Source organism: Oreochromis niloticus, linkage group LG22 (assembly GCF_001858045.2).
Source record: "Oreochromis niloticus isolate F11D_XX linkage group LG22, O_niloticus_UMD_NMBU, whole genome shotgun sequence".
Lineage (NCBI taxonomy): Eukaryota > Metazoa > Chordata > Actinopteri > Cichliformes > Cichlidae > Oreochromis > Oreochromis niloticus.
Genome location: NC_031985.2, coordinates 17,813,909 through 17,835,900, shown reverse-complemented (window position 1 = coordinate 17,835,900; position 21,992 = coordinate 17,813,909). Strand labels below are relative to the sequence as shown.

Here is a 21,992-nt window from a genome sequence, read left to right as displayed (position 1 = left end):
GTCTGAGGCAGCCAAACTCACATTGAGTAAAGGCCAAATGTGGCCAGATCTTTTTGTTTTATGAATTTATTTATGCATCAATTTGAAATAAAAGTTTCAACTGTAAATAAAATACTTTAAACCGGTAAAAGTGATCTTCTTGTGACCCTTCAGTCATAGCAAAAGCTTCTGGGTTGCATACTGCATTCAGCTTGTTCCATTCAAATCAAGCATGCTCTGCAGATTCAGGTTGTAAATGACAGGGCAATGCTCTTGTGCAGGATTTTCCAGACCTCTCTCTGCGCCAGAATACAAAGCTATTCATGATGATTTAAAAATATACCGCGGGGTGTGACAGATAATGAAGGAGGTGGTACTTTAAATTGTCCCTTATCGTTCTCCGGGATGTGTGACTGTGCTGCAATATCAATACCTGCAGCAGCTTCAGCAGCTCACTCCGGAGCGCTGCGCTGACTCCTCTCCCCTCACCCTGGTTCATCCAAGTGACGCTCAGTGAGTTCTCCGCTTCCCTGCAGTAAAAACATGCAGGTCATCTCCTCTCTGCAGGCTTCACTTCATAGCCTATAACATCGGTTTCTTTACTTGTCATCCCTCCCAATCCCACTTGACAGGCATGCGCCATCTCCATCCCGATTGTTGGGTGAAAAAGTGGGCAGTTCAGGGTTTCATATCTGGCGTCACTTTCTCCCAACTCCCTCCTTTCTCCCCGAGCCTCTGAGTGTGCCGGTCCCAACCACCGTTTACCTGCGCAGAGCATCCAGAGCCGCTTTTCCCGTGACAGGACAGTCGCACTGCAGCACGCTGACAGGCGCTCACGGAAAATACTCTTTACAGCAAAGAAGTGCAACCTGCATCAGCTGAGATGCTGCTGAGAGTCATCCGGTAGGCTTTCCCCCCTTCTCTCTCTTTCTCTCCCTGTGGGTCGATGGGTCAATGATACGCAGTAGATGATGCGGGTTGGTCTTTCCAAAGTTCTTTTGAATCTCCTGTGTCAGGTTAAATGGACGTATGATTAAAGACAATTATCCTCATTGCCACTTAATTGCGCTGTAGTAATTGATGTTCTCCGAAAGGTCCTGAAATTAGTTGTAAACCGCTGTCCCCCACTGTGTTTAAACCGTGTTTCTGTGGAGTCCTGAAATTATTTTTTACGCATGCACACCTATAAAGGTAAAGGAAATTAAGGATAACGGGCTATTTTAAACGCATTTACTATCAATTTGGACTCATACAAAGCTTTTCCCCCCCTCCTGCGAGCCATTCAAAAGCTTTTCCTGGGATTTCACACTCAGTGCTTTTATTTGCCCAGTAGGAACGAAAAGCTGCTTTTTGTTTTAAGTGCGTATTTTAACTCTTTACTCGCTGTGGTCCACCTCAGGTGGAGTTCAGTAATGGACAGGTAGAAAGACAGAGGGCAAACTGAATCACGAAGCAGATTTTTAAGGATTTCTTTCTTCTGTTTAATGGTTTTGTGGCTCTCTGGTCAGATATGAGCAGATATAGAAAGCACTGGTGTGGTTATGCTGTAATTTCATGACAGAGTAATCATGTTACCATCTTCCAGTGGGATGCCATCGAATTGCTGGACCACAACCCCCTTCAAATCCTGATTTTATATTGATCTCAGCTGCACAGCTTAAAGTTTAGTGACTGTCTTGCACAGCTGCAATTCTCTCATGTGGACAAAAATCTGTCCACAGACAGACACGGGCAAACATACAACAGGAAAAACCCACAAAAGTGGCCTTCCCCTCTCTACATGTTAAGTTGGTCAGTGCACAAAAAATCAAGTCAATCAAAGTCAAAACTAGCCACAGTCACAGCTGGTAAAAATGTGGCTCACAATCTATCTAGAGATCTGACCCAAACTGGAGCAATGAACTCTGCACTAAGTATAAGATGAAATGCGAAGCATGGTGGAGAATGGAGGGCCATCTGCTCAAATTTAGAGCCAGATATGTTGCTGATCCTCCACTGCACCAGTAGGTTGTTCAGCTAAAGCTGTAGTTACAGAAGTTGTTCTTGTTTTTGTTGTTGTTGTTGAGGATGAGTTGCACTCAGGTGTATAATTAGTTAAATAACAAGCCTTGCTCAGACCTCTGAATCGCTGCTCATGTCGAAATATTCAAAATGAATGAGCAATCCTGGCAATTCGAACTGATTATTAAGCTAGTGCATATGACGGAGGACAACACATTTGTGCCCCGTGACACAAATGTCATGCAAAATAACCCCTGTGAGCCAAAAGCTCTGGCTCCAGAGTGCTTGAATAGCTCAGTTGCCATACCCACCTAGTATTCAGACCTTCTGCTTGTGAGGGGCAGCCAGTCAAAATAAGGTTTATTTAAAGGGGTTGTTCTCTAAAAGGGAAGGAGCTTGTTTCAGAAAGTAGGTAAACTGAAAGACTTTGCAGTGTTTCTAGCTATCACTCATGCAAAGCTACTTTAGTAGAGTCTGTGTATCTGAGCATTTAAGTGCACATTTGAGCTCAAACTGCAGGTGCCTGACTCCTGGGTATGTTTGCCCTGAACAGAGAAAGTGATGCATCTCAGAAAGCAGAGCCCACCTGATCCTGAACACAAGCGGAAATCGCCTCCTGTGTATAAAAGGACAGCTGTACAGGCTGCGCTTCATCTGTGGATCCACTGAGTCAAGCCTAGGATCAGGTGTTTGTGCAAAACACACTTTAATTTGTTCCCAGACAAAGTGGGTGGTGAATCAGCTGGTGGGTGGCTCTTCCAAAGTGGTCATCTTGTAGACAGGAGACAGACCGCTGATGATGTAGGGAGTTGGAGGTGTGGTGCTGAGTGAATAGCCTCATTTACCAACTCACTCTGCTGTTAAGTGTACAGTAGCCAGTGCTTATATTCAAAGTCTGGGTTTGATGTTGTTTCTGAACTGAACCACCTCCTTTGACCCTGCCAAGGTCTCCAAATGAAGTAAAGACTGACATTAAGTTTATTTGTTTTGTGCTGGATACCTAATTGTGTAAAAGTGGTTTCTGTCTGGCTTAGGTCAGGCAAATGTCATCAACATAAATGGATTTGTTATTAAGGAAAATAGCCGCAAGAATTTATACTTGTGGGAGTCGGTTATTCTATCACAACTGTCCAACTGAATATCCAGCTGCTGACCAGAGTTGTGGTGTGTAGGGCCAATGAATAAAATTTCCATTTAGTTAATATGGTTTAAACTTCTTCCAGGTCAAACATCTTGCCGAATGTTAACTGCATTAGGAAGCAGCTGCAGGATGGAGTATAAACTCTGTGCTTAAATAATTTTTTCATACACTGGAAAAAGAAAAGAAGTTGAAATAAATGAACAGGCTGCCTTATGTTGCATTTAACTTCTGTTTACATGCAGTCTGAAAACCGAAATCTTAAATATTAAAAGAAGGAGAAGAAAAGAAGACAACATAAAAAATAGACCATAGTTACAAAAACTGTGCATTTTTATGGGACCTTGTTCTGTTTTATCCTGGACATATCCCTCCTAAAGCCAGTTCCAGCTCAGCACTCCTCCGAGCTTACAGCGCATCAGTCAAACAGGCATGTCTGAGCTGGCTAAACTAGGATCAGGAGCCTCTTTCTGGTTTGTGTGCACTGACACTGATGCAGGCTGCAGAGGAATGTCTTTGCAGCACTGACAGGGATGTTTGCATAAAGTTGATGAGGCTTATTTAACCCCAATTTCTTATGTTTTCTTTTCCATAAATGTGTTAGTCTGTAGCTGATTATTCCACAGGAGATTCTGGATTAATTGTCCTTTTTGGATAGAGTGCTTGGCTGCAGTTTGTGGGCCGTAGCTGCAATGGGTGGCATTGATTTCAGCTTGACTTGTCTTCACTGCTAACCTCACTAAAACAAGCAGACCTGCAAAGTGCTTGGCGAAGGCGAGGCCGAAAAATGCGGTCTAAAGACGGCACAAAACAACCAGCAGCAACTAGGATTTTCTCTGCTGTCATCAATCTGAAAGCACAAACCGGTATTTAAGCACACTGTCACATTATACCGTTTGAATCAGTGTGCGGGGTCTTAATGTGGCCCTTTCTTTTGTACAAAGCCTGCCCTAGAATGATTCTTAGTGCTTTAAAACTTCCTTCTCCATCCATGAAAGGGGTGAAAGAAAGAAAAGAGAAAAAGCAAGCAAGTGTGCCAGTGCCCTGTCCTTTAATTTTCCCTGAAGCCCTTTGTAAGGGAGTTGGTATGAAGTGAAAGCACAGTGTGCAGCTGTCCTCTTGGCCCGCTCCTCGATTTTTTTGTGAAACGTCTTCTCAAGAATACTAATAGTGATACCAGCACCATGGAGTCCGCCCAGCTGGCAAGAAAACAGACAACAGTTATTCTACCATCAAAGAAGGCCATTTAATTTGACACAAGTTACTGTGTGTGCCGACTCTTACCAGGGATCTGCTTGATATACAGGAGGTCAATTCTTGTAGTACCGTACCTTGCAGAAGACAACTAGAGGCTCTGAGGCTCATATTGAGAAGTTCATGGAAAAAAACTAAGTGATGTGATAACATATATGGCTGTTTAAAACATCATCTCAACACACACAAAGTCACTCTCCTATGCTTCACTATAGATTTCTTTAACGCTCTTTGCAAATTACAGCTTTATTGGATCGGTGGCATCAGCAAAGCACTAATGTCAGTGCGTGAGCTCCACTTTCCTTAGCTGCTAATGACTGCAATCACAACAAGAACAGTAAAAAATTAAGATTATCAGTGGTGCGATTGTTGCTACTGCTGGACTCAGTGTGTTGGATTGTCTGCGCTGGGTTGGGGTTTAAAATTTGGCTTTGTAAAAACACACTGGTCTTCCACTAAGAAACAGAGATCCTGTTAGGCACCGGATAGTCATGCTGATTAGAGAGCGAGAGGGAGAGAGGAAATTTAAATCCACCAATCAAATGTCCACCAGCTGTCAGTTGCTTCCACCTGTGTCGCTCAAGCACAGTTACCATGGTGATGGCATTCTGTGTAACTCAGTGTATCCAACCGTCCAATTCTCTCTCAAACGAGCTTCGCTCGCCTCTTGTGAAATTGCTTATATCCACCACACAGGTCTAAAAAGCATAAGGATCCCAAGACATTGCTCCACAGTATCTGTAATTTTTTTTTTTTTTTATGTTTCTGATGTTAAAATTGTGGGGTGTGGGGTGAGATAGAAATAGAGATCACTTTCATTTTTCTCCAGAAATCCTTGATCACTCAAATGCCTAAAGATCTAAAAGTGCAAGTCTGTTGACTTGGAGGAACAGAGCATTTGAAAAAAGACAAATTTTCCTATGAGTCAGTGATAAAATGACATGTGTGGCATGAAAATTGTGGCCTCTGCCACAATTTTATGTTTCTGCTTCTCCCACTATGTCAGTTAATCACTCGGTATACCGTAAATGCTAAACTTTCTTTTGAAAGAAAACACAAGCAGGCGTCACAGGTTTTTTCAGTCCTTGAACTGTGTTTCTATGACATAGGTTTTTTTGTACAGCAATATACAGTCAGATTGCTTGCTTTGCAATGGTCCCACCAGTTATTACTACCAGCCTCACATTGTACACATCCTTGTCATGGTGCCAAAACAGTTCTGACCCATTAGGGCACAGAAGGAGACCAGGGAATCTTCTGGGTCCTGTGGTTTGTGGGCTGGGTCTTAATGTGATCGGGATTATTTAGGCGTCTATCGTTGATGCTCAGTCTAGTTATGCTGTTGCAGAGAGCATTCTTCTATTGGGGGAGAGTGCTGCCATCGTGGTGTGCTGTTCGTTTAGGCTGAGCAGAACATTGCAGTATAATGAGATTATTAATGGTATTTACTCCAGCTTTAAGTGTTGTGGCTGATGTTAATATTATAAAGACTTGTATTGTACAGTGTAAAATTTCTGTTTTATAATAAAATAAATTTCTTATCTGACAACTTTAGGGAGCAAGATTAAAGGTCTAACCTTGCACTATCAGTGTTTCTGGTGAAGTGTGAGGTTGGTCGAATATGACACTGACAGGAATACTGATGAAATATCTTGACGAATGTTGAAACTGTCCAGTATTTAATTGTTTTTCAATGACGGATGAACGTTTGTATCTCTATTACGGCCCAATCAGGAGGTTGTGTGAGGTCGCTGTGGACGTCTTGCCACGGCTGCTGGGTTAATAACAGGGCCAAGCTGGTGACGGAGAGCTGGCAGGATGCCGCTGGGCTGAGACGCCGTGTCATTAGCTCCCGGAGGTGATGAATGACTTGTGGTCAGGAACCTCTGCTTCCAGCTTCCTTTCGAAAACCAGAGAAGTTGGTCTTTTATACTGTATGGCTGAGCTCTAGGATTTTTTTGGGACGCGTGTGTTTTACTCAGAGCTTCTGCTCCAAAGTTACAACTTAAAACAAAAGGTCTTTCTCACAAAATTTTATAGTTATTGTATTTTTTTAATGTTTAAACTCTGTTGCCAGTTTTCTAGTGTGCTCAGCTAAAACTAACCCTGACTTGTAGGAAAAAGGCCTCCTGTAAATTGTAGTTTTATGAGAACCATAATGCTCAGTTTTTGTTGAAGCAGTTTCACTGAGGTGTTGAGGCCAAGTTTATGGTAATTTTAAAAGCTCTGGCATTATACTGAGACCTGTTTCTGACATTTTATGGGATAGAAATTACATTTGTGCAGCTAATAAAACATTATTACAGCTCCTTTATGTCAGTGGGATAACACCAAGTCTGTTCAATATAATGTGGATAGTTATTTCAGTCTTTCAATTGATATCCTGAAAACTGAAACTTAATCCCTCAGTTTTCTTATGTGTCTTGGACATTTGTTGCTTCTTATGGGTTAGATAAGATAAGATGAACCGACACAACATATGACCTCCGGTGTCAGAAATCATTGTACTTATTAAAAATCAAATATTTGTGAAATTGAAACAATATCTGCTTTTCCTCTTCATTGTATTTATTTTTTATATTTTACTGTGTTTGCCTTTTTAATCTCCACAGACATGTGCAGATACTTCCACTTCTTTATGCAGTCTGCCATCTCACACTGGCCTTTCCCACCCAAACTGTACGGTACACATACGGTACGTGTCTACATTTTCCCCTGATCACTTTTTGATTCCATAAACAGAGAGTACAAAAGTGCATTGAGAAGTGGGAGCATGATTCACTTTTCTTTTCTTTTTCTTTTTTTCTTTTTCCAGATGAGGTGGAGCAGCTCCACGTGAGCATCCCCCACTCAGGACCAGTTGTCGCTCCACTGAGCAGCTCCATTTCCATCCCTTGTGTGGTGTCTCTGTCCCCCGTCTCCAACTCCACCTCCGCGACCCCTGTTGTACCGAGGGTCAAGTGGTCAGTCATATCAGGTGGGGTTGAAACGCAGATCTTAGTGGTACGGGGTCACAAGGTGAAGGTCAATGAAGCGTACCGAGACCGAGCGGCGTTGCTCAACTACACCTCTTTCCCTGATGACGCGTCACTTTGGTTGGGAGATCTGCGCTCCAGCGACTCGGCTCACTACCGCTGTGAGGTGCAGCAGGGCCTGGAGGACGCCAGTGACCTTGTGAAGCTCAAGGTCAAAGGTAATGCGATGAAAGACACGGGTCATTAGTAAAGTTTGGGGGGGGGACGACACAGAATTATTAGAGACTGTGTTTTTTAACTGCAATTCTCAGAAAAAGAAGAAAAAAACCCACAAGAAACATGCTGACTCTGCTAAAACTCTTGTGTTTTGAAATCATATTGCAGTTTGATTATTGGTTCCACAATGTGATTTTGGTAAGAAAATATCTGAATCTCTCATCTTAGTAGAATCCACTGAAAACTGCCTGAACCCAAAGATATTTAAAGCTTGAATCCTCTGTGGTGATGATAATTAATGAGTTGTTTCTAGTTGTGTAGCTCAGTTTCTTTCCATTTAGTAAGATGTCTTTGTTCCAGGAGCTTTTCCAAATTATTGACTTAAAACAGTTGAAACAGGTAACACAGTTAATGTATTTGTAGGTATGTTATTATGTGCATGCTGTGTGTGTTTTTAGGTGTTGTGTTCCACTACAGAGATGCTTTGGGTCGGTATGCCTTCACCTTCCATCAGGCCCAGAGGGCTTGTGAGGCCATCGGGGCACGAATCGCCACCGCCGACCAGCTGCTCGCAGCTTATTACGACGGATATGAGCAGTGTGACGCGGGCTGGCTCGCAGACCAGTCTGTCAGGTATTTCGTTACCTGTGTGCCCTCTGTATCATGCTCACAGTACAACTTATTAAAAAGACAGAGATAGATAAAACATATCTTACAGGCTCATGCAGCTGATATAGATGTTTTTGTTGTTTTACTCGACTTATTTATATAAGTTTGTAATCACTGACATCTTCATCAGTCAGATAGTGTTTCTGAGGTTGCTTACTTACAAAGTATAGTGGTAACGTTCTCCACCTGCCCCTTACATCTGCTTCACATCTCAATACTAATTACGTAATACAAACATGAAATTATCTTACTATGGTAGCAACGTTACAAAACAATGTTATATTATATTTACCTAACATAAGAAACCACCCACCAACCTCTAAATTGACCCATTTATGGACCTATAACAACTTCATTAGCAACACACTGTCCACCCTCTTTAACTGTATAGTGCAAGATTCATTTCTGTTAAACATACACCCATACATTAAAGAGCCTCTGGAAAAACCATGACAATAAAATCTAATTTATATGAATGACACCATCTAACAACGATGTAAAAAACATTTTATATAGTAGAACAGGACCTGAGTATTGCAGGGAACCCACAAAACTAGTTTACTGTATTTAGAGACTATATCAAAAATGTAATGTCAGTTAAATAACTGTATAAATGTACTTAAGGCAATGACATTTGAAACTATGTGTCCAACCCACAAGATCAAAATGGCATGCCATTATATGCATTTTTGTCAGGTGCATGTTGTTGATATACATAGGTAAATTATAATGCATGTAAATATACAATCATAGTGAAAGTGGAGTTATGAAATCCTGTTTTACCATCCATCCATCCATCCATCCATCCATCAGCATAAACAAAGGAAACAATAAAGTAGCATGGGCATGTAGGCTTTTTAGTGTGATAAAAAAAAAAAAAAAATGACCCAGACTCTTAAATAACATTAAAGTTATTGTATATAGTTATTGTTATATGTAAATACCTTATATAATTGTGTTGCTCTATAAGTATCCATGTGTGAACTGGTTATTGAGCAACTACAAAGTTAACGTGTCATTACGTCACCAGCTGGTAATGTTGCAGATTTACCAAGCTATCGCCAAATGCAGCGTTGATGTTATGTCACATGTTTGTGGAGTCTTAAGTGAGGATGATGGTTGTTTTGCTGCTTTGCTGCAGATACCCAATCCAAGTGCCTCGTGAAGGCTGCTATGGAGACATGGATGGGCAACCAGGAGTGAGAAACTATGGGACAATGGATCCAGATGATCTGTTCGATGTTTATTGTTATGTAGAGGAAATTAATGGTAGGAATTATAACAGTTTAATAACTTCTATATGTAAATAGGAGGGTTTGGGTTTTTTCATTTTTTGCCAGTAGGCTTAATGCAATAATAATACATCTGGCCTAATTTGAATGTAAGTCAAATTGTACATTTTACATTTGCAAAACGGTGTTAGGGATCTTTGATGGACAATAACCATAACAATGATTCTATTTACCTCAAACATATAATTATATGTTTTTACTTTCTGTGGTGTAATGTCATGTGTCACATCAGATAAAAACATGCCACTTACTATATATAAATTAAGACTGGCAGATAATTGCAGTCGTGCCAGCATTTCACTCACTTGTATCCAGAAAAAGTAAAAAACTGAACAAATTTTCTGTCTGTAGGGGAGGTTTTCCATGACTTCATCCCACAGCATTTAACATTTAATGAAGCGCAGTCGTACTGCAGAGCTGCAGGGGCAGAGCTGGCTACAACAGCACAGCTTTACTTGGCTTGGAGTGAAGGACTGGACCGTTGCAGCCCTGGCTGGCTGTCTGATGGCAGCGTGCGGTACCCCATCATAACCCCAAGGGAACGCTGTGGGGGCCCTCAGCCTGGCGTCAAAACTCTCTACAGATTCAGCAACCAGACTGGCTTTCCAGAGCCATCCGGCCTTCATGATGTTTACTGTTTCAAAGGTGAAAATGTTGTGCCTTTAAATGCAAACTGTTGATTGTTAATTGTTTGACAAAAACTCCAAAGTGGACCTTTTATGATTTTCCCTTTTTTGGCTCATATTTACTCAGTTTCTCTCTGGGATTAATACAGTTTCTCTAATTTGATCTGATTTAACAAGACCACAGTTTGATATAATAAAATCCTGCTTCAGATTGCAATAAATACCTGGATTCAGACAGGGCTGGTCTGTAATCTATATGGGGGAAGTTGTATAAGAAGATAACCTTAATATGGTAATCTCAAACACAGCTTGAAACTTGGCTTGAAGGGAGATGGGCCCAAACATATTGATCTAGACAGATAATGAACTGAGAGTTCATACCAAAGCCCATCATCAGATAAATAAGCATTATTTTGACTATTATGACTCATGAAAAGCTACTCTAGAAGAGAATAAAAATATGATGTTGGAACAATATGTAGTGTAGTGTATGTAGTGTATTTAACAAGAAAGAAAGCAAAACTAGATTAGTTTGTTCCATATTTCACATGTTACATTTAATTGTTTGTCTGCTCTCTGCAGAAAACAGAAATGCTTCCACTGACTCTCCGATGGACTATGTGGGCACAGAACCTGAAGACATTGAACACAATGTTGTTATTCTTATGGAAAAAGATCAAGAACTTCAGTTGAACCAACTAGCAGAACAGGTGGAGCGAGAGGCCCAGAGCATGCTTGAATCATTGCCTTATTTTGCTGTCACTGTAACTCCAGAAAGCCCGGTTGATACACACCCAACGCTGATATCAGACACAACAAAGTCACCCCTCAACACCACGCCTACACTGCACGAGCCGCTCGACCAAACTTTATCTCCCACAGAAATGAGCTACGATTCCCAGCATCCTACAGCACTGATGAGCAGCACTATCACAGAAACCTACAATTCAGCACAGAACACATCATTTCTGCCCACTGATTACAATGAAACATATTCCAGCCAGAACTCGAGTCTCACCTTTCAGCAGTCTGAAAGACCCACATTTGAGCCTGAGATGCAGAACCAGACAGAGCCAGACACAAACATTGACGTAAACACAGAGCCAGCTGGAACTCTGAATGAGACCAAAGAAGTACAACAGACCACCCTGTCTTTTAACAAATCAGATCCCAACTACAGTGAGACCGACAGCAACCGTACTAAAGAGGACAGTTTATTGGAGGCTACTACTTTAACCTTTAGCCCCATGGTTGAAGTGGAGCTGGAAGAGACCCATGTAGACCCTGAGCAGATGTTTCCCCCAACTGAGGTCTCAAAAGAAGAAGAAAAAGAAGAAGAAGAGGCAACACTTCTTACACAATTATCCCAAACTACTGAATCTACTCCGGAGGTGCTAACCTCAGTGTGGGCTCCTGTGGATGGTTCTGGAGATATTTCTGAAGGTATGTGCATGTCCCACAAAAGTTCAAACATTATTATCTTAGATAAATTACTTTCTTGTCAAGAGTTAGGCTAGCATGAGATATCCATGTCACATTTTATGTTTTTTTATTACAATATATTGAAAAACTGAAGAACTAAAAGGGTTATATTCTGGACTATCTTCTGGCTAAGAGCTGTAACGTCCTGGAGTTTGGTCACCTATGTGAAGAGGGCAGATTTTGTTACCATCTGACAAGCTAGCTGTTTCCCTGTTTCTAATCTTTTTGCTAAGCTAAGGTCAGAGATTGACAGTTGCCTTTTTGTTTCTTCTAAATTTTCTCATCCAAGAAATTAAATATACTTCTCAAAACAATACGTAGCTCCAAATTGTTCTATGCTCTTTTCCAGAAAGCAACCTTGATATGAGTCCAGTCAGTTTCATCTCCGCATCAGATTCCTCAACTTCTGGCTTCACCACTCACCCGTCTCCCATTGCTTCTGCCAGCAGCACCCATGCTGAACCTCAGACAGTGGTTCCACATTTGACACCCTCGTCTCAGTCACCCCTTTCTGACAAACTGGGCTTGGATATTCTTTCCACAGCCTCACAGCTGTGGGAGTCCTCCATATCTAAACAGGAGGGAAGTGGAAGCTTAGAAATTGAAGACACGCTCAGTTTGGAAAATGAGGATAAAATGCTGCCCACAACAAAATCTGAAGACCTGCAAGTGTCTGGAGCAAGTTCAATGACCACTCGCTCTCCAGACATCTCAAACACTTCTCACTCAACCACCAGTTCGCCCACAGCACTATATCTAACATCAGGCTACAGAATGTATTTGGATACTGTGACCGATACTTATGAGGAAGCAAGTGGTCATGTACCTGATACAGTTAGGACCACCCTTCGAGAAGACATTAAATTTGCTCCAACCTTTGAAGGTGAAGTGTCTTTAACTCTTGAAGAGGAAGCCAACATTTCCGTTTCTCTGGAAAAAGAAATAAAAATTTCCCCAACCCTTGCTCTTCAAAAAGAAGCAAATGTTTCTTTAAATTTTGAAGAAGAGAACATTGTTTCTCCAATGCATGACTTTGAAGAAAATGTTTCCTCAGCCCATGAAAGTAATGCTGTCCCAACTGCTGTTTTTAAAGAAGAAGCAGCTAATATTGCTCCTACCTTTGAGTATGAAGGAAAGAGAAATACTTCTTTAACCCTTAAAGAGGAAGCTGATGTTCTCCCAACTGCTGTCCTTGAAAAAGAACCTAATCTTTCCTCAAACATTAGCTTGCAAGAAAAGGCTAACACTTCCTCAACTCTTGAAAAAGAAGCCAATGTTTCTCCTACCTTTGAGTATGAAGAAGAAGCTAACACCTCTTCAACTCTTGAAGAAGAAGCTAATGTTGCTCCTACCTTTGAGTATGAAGAAAAGGCTAACACTTCCTCAGCTCGAGTCTTTGAACAAGTTAATGTTCCTCCTACCTTTGAATATGAAGAAAAAGCGAACACCTCTTCAATCCTTGAAGAAGAAGCTAATGTTGCTCCTACCTTTGAGTATGAAGAAAAGGCTAACACTTCCTCAGCTCGAGTCTTTGAACAAGCTAATGTTCCTCCTACCTTTGAGTATGAAGAAAAAGCTAACACCTCTTCAATCCTTGAAGAAGAAGCTACTGTTGCCCCTACCTTTGAGTATGATGAAAAGGCACTTCATCATACACACACTTCCTCAGCTCAAGTCCTTGAACAAGCTAATATTGCTCCTTCCTTTGAATATGAAGAAAAGGCTAACACTTCCTCAACCCGTGTCTATGAACAAGCTAATGTTAGCACAGCGTTTTTTACTGAGAAAGAAGCTGATGTTTCCTCAGCCCTAGAAGAGGATAGTGATGTTGCCCAAACTGTTGTGCTTGATGAAGACGAAGCCAACGTTATCCCAGTCCGTGTCTTTGAAGAAGAGGCTACTGTTGCCCCGACCCTCGAAGATGAAACTAATGTTTCCCCGACATCTCAAGAGAAAACTGATGCCCCTGAGGACTTCACCATCTTTCCTTCCAGTTCTCAAACATCCAAGTGGGATCTGTTGACCAGCACAACTCAACCCCAAGAATCTCTCAATGAGTACAGCCAAAAAACCTCCACAGCAGCTTCAAGTTCTTCTCGAGGTACAAAGCCCACAGAGACGACCACTGTCACCACCACAACCACAACCGCAGCTACCACCACCACCACACACCGGTCCAGACACACCTGGAGCCCAACCACCACCACCCCCAAAATTTTGATACCACCAGTGGGTCGCGCTCTGGAAGATGTTGACATTACTTTCACCCAGCCGCCAACCCTGCTTATCATGCCCAATGGGAGGGCAGCCGTAGGCGGTACTGGGAAATCTTCAGGTAATGTTAATACCACTCTCATCAGTGTAACCGTCCTCTTCCTGCTCGACACAGTGATGCACTAAAACTCCTCGTCTGTCCTCTGCCCAACCTGCCTCTGCTCCATTTTCTGTAAAACACCCGTCCTGCTTTTCAAATGACTTCCCACGTTTGTTTCACCTGTTGTCTCAGCAAGCCCACTCACCCTTCTGACTCTTCCCACTTCCCCTTAAACACTCCTTACTCCTCTCCTTGTGACTCCCCCGCTCTACCCTCCAAGATACTCACACTGGGACAGCTCCCATTTGACATTTGTCCACAGTCCAGTCTTGTTGTGCATGATGTTTTTTCCTCATCCAAAGAATGACTTCTGTGAAGTACTGTATTTACTAGTGTGTTTGAATGACGGGTTTCTTCTCCAGTGAGGGCCTGCCAGAGTGATGGTTATAGCTTAATTCATCAGATTTTATTTGTAAATCATCCATCTCTGCACCAAACAGGTGCAAAAGATATTCCCACTAAAATAATTTTCTTCTTGCTATCTTTCAATTCTCATAGTATCTTTTCCATTAATTGGGAAGCAACATAATAAGGGACTTAATCGTTCTCTGGAAAGTAACAATTACTTTGAATGTAACAGCACTGACCAATGAAGCTGCAGTAATGCTTTATATTTAAGTCTTAACTGATTTTCTTTCATTGCTGTTTTAGTCACTGTGGTACAAAAAGCACAGATTATTATGTTTACAAGCACAAAACCTTTTCATTGTAGATTGCACGAGTGTTTGCATTTAGCAACATGTTCACGTGTCCTTTATCATTAATGTTTCATACTCAACTTAAGAATTGTTGTTTAATCACAATTGTTCTAGATTTGTATTGTGTTTTTAGGTCTAATACTTATAAAGGCAACAAATCTTTATTAGTTTCTTGTCTTACCACAAGCTGATAAATGTATTACTTCGTATTTCTTTCCTTTGGTACATTCGTTTCTTCGACTTCATGTGGCAGCTGTGGATATTGATGCATTGTATGGAAGCTTATTTGTGCCAAAAAAAACCCAAACAAACAAACATAAAACACAGTTCTCATGGTTAATTTTGACCCTCATCTTTTAAATTAAATATTTTGAATTTTAATTCTCTTATTTAAAACTGCACTTTATTATTCAATTGGAGCACTTGGCTTCCACATAATCAGGTTTATTGAATCTTCAAAAGAAGCAGCTGCCACTGTGGACTCAACTTCGAGAAATATGGGAAAATTTAAGACAGAAACTTATTTAAGAGAAAAGCTTCTTTTAAGCTCTTAACATCCACCAGGTTACCAACAAACCATTTAAGGCTTGACTGCATTTCATCAAACACAGTTTCAGAAACTGGAAAAAGTCGACCTCAGAGTTCTTCTATTAAGATTTCCATGTGGGTATGTCAATAAAGGCCACTGACAACCTGGTGAATGTTAATATTGTAGGAAAATAATATTCAGAATAATACAGCTTTAAAAAAAATTAAGATATCGTGTGGATCTTGATAAACAAAATATTTACACTGAAAATCTTTACTGAATGTAGAATTTGAGGTAAAAAAAAAAAAAATTGAGAACAGTGGATTCGAAATCACAGCAAAAGTAAAAAAAAAACAAAAAAACAAACAAAATCACAGTCAGATCCAACTTGTCTCATGATGTAGCAGTAATGTTTATTGCCCCATGTGCACTCCTGACAATGTGACAATGTCTGGGCATGCTCCTGATGAGATGCCAGGTGGTGTCGTTGGGGATCTACTCCCAGACCTGAATCTCAGATAACGTGTGGGTGAGTCAATGGTATCAATGCTTTGGTTCCCCAAGAACTGCCTATACACACCGGCCACCCACTCTCAAACCAGAATGCGTAATGTTTGTCACAGCTTTTCCAGACTCTTTCACATCTACCACAGAAGCTCAGTGTGAACCTGTTCTTATTTGTGAAGTGAACACGGCTCCAGTGGTGGACCTGCCAGCTCTGGTGTTCTCTGGCGAATGCCAGTTGAGTTGTACGATGCTGAGCTGTGAGCACAAGTCCGAGTAAAAGATGCTGTACTGTAATGCCGCTCTCATGGAGTCTGGATCTGATGGTTTGGTCAGAAACATGCACATAAGTAACCTGCTGGAGGTTAACGTTTTTGATAGTGCTTCTCCTATTCCTCCATCCACATTGGAGCAGATATCGGTTTTGCTGCTGGCTTAATGCCCTTCTACAGCCCAGCTCTCCTCACCTAAAAACGTGTGTCCTGGTATCTCCTCCACACTCAATAGTCACAATAGTCTGTGGCCACCATATGCCAAACCTTATTACTTTCATTTGGACCCAAGCAGGCTTTACTTGCTGTTGTTTTAAGTAAAGTGTATTTATTTTAAGTAAGTAAGCAAGCTTTTCATGGATTTACTCCTCAAATGGACTCATAATGATGAAAAATATGGACAGCATGTGCATTCTCCAAGCTGCACTTTTATTACAAGACAATCTTCAAGCACCCAAACTGTTTCCCTTCCCCCAAAAACCTCAGTATTACATAGATTAGTGCATGCAGAAGCCTTTCCAATTTCTCATACATAATTTCAGCTTCAGTGCCATAATTAAGCTTTTTTTGGGGTGAGTAATAATCTTTATACAATGGACTCTTCATGATGATGAAATACTGCAGTCGGCAGCCTAAAGAGGAGAGGAGGCAGAGAAACACAATGAGAAAGTCATCAATCATTCAGTAATTGAAATTACTAACCTTGCATTGTCGTCTGCAGACAAGTTATTGTTGTGTTGTTTGACAAAAGGGAAGGAAATCCGCTCACAGATGGAGCCATGAATCTAAACTCTGTTTCTGTTGAAAAGCAAACAAAAACAAGTCTCAGATGTGAACACCGTCACAGTATAAAGTTTCATTTTTTGATAGGTAAGACTTGAAAGGCACCTCAGTGGTTTTCCATCCACCATCTGTGTATTCTTCATCAAAACTGAACGATGGTTTTACTTTGAGTGCACGTGAATCTCATTTGATTCGTGTAAAGCAGTTATTACCTTTCATACACACGATCTGAGCAATGAAAGAGATTTCTAAAGAGACCAATATGTGAGTGTGGGGATAATGACAGGCAGCACATAGTTCTTGTTTACAGGGTGTCAAAGGAAGCAAACAAACCAAATCCACTTGTAAAATGTTTAATTCCAGCTTGAACACTCATGGTTTCGTTTTTCCTTTGTTTTACAAATTTAGAAAAGCAAAATGAAGCTTCAGAAGTGTTTTTCTCTTTAGATATTATCTGATTGTGACAAATAAAACAAGATGCCAGTAGACATTCCCCAACCCCCCTGCAGACTAAGAACTAGATAAGCGGTTAGGAAAATGGATAAATATACAGTACACCCGAAGTATTCACAGTGCTTCACTTGTTCCACGTTTTGTCCTGTTACAGCATTATTCCAAAACTCACTAAATTCATTTCTGACATTGAAATTCTACATACAATACCCCATAATGACAAAGTGAAAAAAGTTTGCTTGAGATTCTTGCAAACTTATTAAAATTAAAAAACAAAAATATAGCATGTACATAAGTACTCACAGCCTTTGCTTATGACTTTTTTGAAGAACGTTTAGCAGCACTTAAAGCCTCAAGTCTTTTTCACTATGATGCTACAAACTTGGCACAACTGTTTTTGCAGAATTTCTGGAGCTCCATCGGGTTGGATGGGGAGCGTCCTCACAGGGTAATGCTGTTACTCTGTCAAAGTGAACAGAGTGGGTTCTTGGTCACCTCAATGATTAAGGCCCGTCTACCCCAATTGCTCAGATTGGCCAGGAGGCAAATTCTGAGTCCTGGTGGTTCCAAATTTCTCCCATTTACGGATGATGGAGGCCACTGTGCTCACTGGTACAATCCTGATACAATCGTGTCTCGGCGATCTACAGACAGTTCTTTGGACTTCATGGCTTGGTTTGTGCTCTGGCATGCACTGTTAGCTAAGAGACCTTATATAGATAGGTGTGTCTTTCTAAATTGTTTCCAGTCAACTTAATGCACCACAAGTGGACTCCAATGAAGTTGTAAAAATGTCTGACTTTGATGAACAGTGGAAACAGTATGTAACATAGTTAAATTTTCAGTGTCAATGCAAAGGCTGTGAATACTTTTATTTTTTTTGCAGACGTGTGACGCAAACAGGGAATTTGCAGAGTGCCTTCTGGTGGACAAACTATGCAATGTCAACACTCAGCACGATTGAAGGGTGTTTCTTTAGTAATTCAACATTTTAATGAAAAGCAGCAGCACGTCAGAAGGTGGTCAGTTGAATATTACTGTCAGATGACTTTACAAAGGGCATGTTAGTGGGTTTTTCTCATCTCATTTTCTCATCTTTTGATGAAATGGTAAACAAAGCAAACAAAAGAGTTCATTGTACCAATGACACATCATCAAATCAGAGCATACCGCTTAATAAAATGACCAGTGGGCTCTTTTTAAAAAATTGTTAGAACCTCAGGGCTCCGTATTATAGGACAACACCCCCCTATTAATACATCTATGTCTAGATTTCCTCTTCCACAAGATTTTTGAGAGCGTTTATTACTAATGAAGAAATGAAGAAGAAAGAGAAGGACGCATCGCACACATGCCAGACGAAGATTTGAAGATTTTTTCCTCTCACGCCATGCTGTAAAGTTTCTCCTCTGCTGCCATCTGTTGGCTAACATCGACCCTGATGCCCTTTAGTTTCTAAATGGTTCCTGCTATATTTACTTACAGCTGTTTACCTAATGTAAGCATACGTTTTTCAACTGCCTTCTAATTAACACAGGCACCAATTAGACTTACATATAAATGAAGGCTGTCTTCCTGTACATGTGTAATTATTCAGTTACATAACAAATGAGTCTTTGACCAGTGGTTTCAGGTGCACAGTAATTTAAAGTTGCCCTCTGTTGTGTTTCAGATGCCTGTTTGCTCAACCCCTGTCTTAATGGAGGCACCTGCACGGACAGAGGCGGCCACATTAAATGCCTCTGTTTGCCGACGTATGAAGGAAAATTCTGTCAGGCTGGTGAGCTCGCTTCTGCTCTTTAATGGCTGTTTAACGAGATGGGAATCAGGCAGAAGTTTCCAAACAAAAAATAAGCCAAGCAGTAATTTTCTCACAATGCAGCCTGAAGTGAAAATTATATAATTATTCAGTATAAAAGCCTGCGGATACATCTGAAGACTCTTGTTGGTTTGGCTGTCCTGTTCTCTTCTCTGTGATGTTTTCAGACCGGGAGCGATGTGAACCGGGCTGGGATAAATTTCACGGTTTCTGCTATCGACACTTCAGCCAGCGTCAGAGCTGGGAGGCTGCAGAGCAGCATTGCCGTATGATGGGAGCTCACCTGGTGTCCATAATGACCCCTGAAGAACAGGCTTACATCAACAGTAGGTTTCCTTAACACATTTGGGAATGAGAAAACAATGTGGCTTTCATTTCTTCCCTCATAAAGTCAATCCCACGTCTTCCTCAACAGACAACTACAAGGAATACCAGTGGACTGGTCTGAATGACAAGACCATTGAGAATGATTTCCACTGGTCTGATGGGAACCCACTGGTGAGGAGGTTTTATTATGTGTGCAAAAAACAAAACAAAACTGCAGAGTACATCAAAGACAGGGGAATGCTCCAACTGGAGAACCAGACACCCGGTGTATTAATTAAGATCTACTTTCTATTTAGCAAGATTCCTTTTCTTTTGCAGCCACGATAACTAAAATATATTGTTTCTTTGTGTTTGCTTCGTGATTAATTTTAGTTGCCTTGTAGTCTATTTACTAAGTTACTTGGAAGTTTTGATGTCAGATTGCATGTTGTCTAGCACCTGTGCTTAGTTACATTTTTCTGGGTTCTAGAACATCTGAGGGTGACGGAGAATGAAACACTGATGCATTTGCTAGGCAGGCACTGAGATGTGACCGTAAAATTAAACCAAAGAAGGCAATTATGTCAAGTGGTAGCACATACACCGAGGGGAAAAAAAAAAAAGACACAGTGAAAACAGTGAGGAATCCGGCGACTCCTTGTGAATAAGGGAGCATCTGAAAGCAGCACATCTGTAGGTTATTATTTATGATGGCCAGGATGATCATGAATGAAAATCTATTATGCTTTTCTTTTTGAAACCTCTTATGTAAGACACAAACCAAGCAGGATGCAGAAATGCACCAGACTATTAGATATTAACTACCTCAAAGACGAAGAGGAGAATGAAAACATTATGTATATTATGCTTTTTCAACTATTTCTGTTGTGATTATTTTTTCTTTGCATACACATAAAAATAACATACATAACTCATACCTCACAGCTTTATGAGAACTGGTACAGGGGTCAGCCAGACAGCTACTTTCTCTCCGGAGAGGACTGTGTGGTGATGGTGTGGCACGATAACGGACGCTGGAGCGACGTGCCCTGCAACTATCACCTCGCATACACCTGCAAGAAAGGCACCTGTGAGTAACACTAACGGGACGTCATTAAGAGCACTTCATTACTTATTAACTCCCTCGTGAGCTTGATGCTTTGAGCTGTTTTCTACTTATTCTGGCCCAGAGAAGGCACTTAAGCATCTTAACTCCTCCCACAGCCTCCTGTGGACCACCACCAAGGGTCAGAAATGCCTCCATATTTGGAAAAGCTCGACAGACTTACGAGACCAACGCAGTGGTGCGCTATCGGTGCGCAGAGGGCTTCCAGCAGAGGTTTAACCCCCTGATCAGGTGTCTGTCTGGAGGGTTCTGGGAGAGGCCGCAGATCCTCTGCTTGACTGGTGAGATAAGAGAAAAATCAAGAAAAGACACGAAACATACCTTTAATATTCAATAATTTTTTAATCATAGCTGATATGAAGTGATTAATAAATGTTAAAATAGAAGGAAAAAAAAGAACAAATTCAGTCTTAACCACTGTGATTTTTTTCTAATTTAGAGGACGGGGGCCTGCCGTCAACGACCGACAATGATTTTGCTGCAGCTGAAGCTGATTTTGAGGCCACTAAAGAGACGCTGCAGTACTGGGACATCAGGTTCTAAAAGTCAGCCGTGCTCTTCTTGTCTTGCTTTCTCAAACTTTGTTACTGTAACGTGACAAGGTGTAAAGAATCAGGTGCTTTTTACCAATGAACCAATCAAAACAGGATAAAAAACCCCACAGAGGCACAAAAAGACACAAAGCAAAACTTCCCACCAGCCAATGAGAACAAGACTGAGTGCACAGGCAGGGAGATGAAACGCCCTATTTCTTGTCCTTTGTAATATTTTCTACTGTGTTTGGATAAATATGCTTTAAATGGTTAGCAAAAAAAAAAAAAAATTCTCCCAGTGATTTCCTGTTAAATCCCTTTGACCGAAAAGAAATAAATGTGTGAACTGTTTGTTATCAGGTCAACTCTAAATCTGTTTTTCTCATTGTTATATCAAGAACCTTTTTAACAAAATGGTGCTAAAGTCTTTGAGACATTTGTAAAGTATCCAGTAGAAATGTTTTGCTGTTCTTTGTGTCATCTTCCTTCTTTGTCAAAGATTCCTAAAACTCCAAAGTGAACCTACAACAAATGTTCAATAAATACTGTACATAGATTCCTTTTCAAATGATGTCCGCATTTTCCAGAGAGAAACTTTTCATGTCCGGCAGACGCAGTTTTGTTCGTCAGCTTTATGTTGTAATAAAGTTTTGTAGAACAGAGCAAAGAATAAACCTTTCTCCTATTTCACCTTCAGTGCTGTGTGTAGACTTCATGTCATGTAGTGTATTTTCTGCCATTGTGTTACCTAAAACTACAGTCGTGAGAAAGAAAAGTACACCTCTGTCAGTTCTGAGATTGTCCGCATCAGGACATTAAAAAAATCATCTGGTCCTTAGCGGGTGTTAAATTTATTTAAATACAACCTCAGATGAACATCGTCATATGACATATTACAGTGTGTCAATATTTATTTAAAAACTAAGCCAGAATGCAGAAGTAGTGTGTGAAAACACTGCAACA

At 40.9% G+C, this 21,992-nt stretch overlaps 1 protein-coding gene across 2 annotated transcripts; it reads left to right on the top strand.

The window, feature by feature from the left end:
- The first annotated feature begins 552 nt into the window (after window positions 1-552).
- Window positions 553-21,585, top strand: LOC100691206 (brevican core protein). Of its 2 annotated transcripts, none has more exons than XM_005457269.4 (14): window positions 553-882; window positions 6,985-7,067; window positions 7,188-7,565; window positions 8,022-8,196; window positions 9,374-9,501; window positions 9,876-10,169; window positions 10,733-11,593; window positions 11,982-13,967; window positions 18,918-19,025; window positions 19,232-19,390; window positions 19,480-19,562; window positions 20,316-20,460; window positions 20,595-20,777; window positions 20,936-21,585. In XM_005457269.4, the coding sequence occupies exons 1-14, from the start codon at window positions 863-865 to the stop codon at window positions 21,037-21,039; spliced, it is 4,707 nt and encodes a 1,568-aa protein (XP_005457326.1). In that variant the 5' UTR covers window positions 553-862; the 3' UTR covers window positions 21,040-21,585. The 2 variants fall into 2 exon arrangements, with proteins under 2 accessions (XP_005457326.1, XP_019206620.1); XM_019351075.2 differs by lacking the exon at window positions 553-882 and adding an exon at window positions 5,967-6,230.
- Window positions 21,586-21,992: the final 407 nt, after the last annotated feature.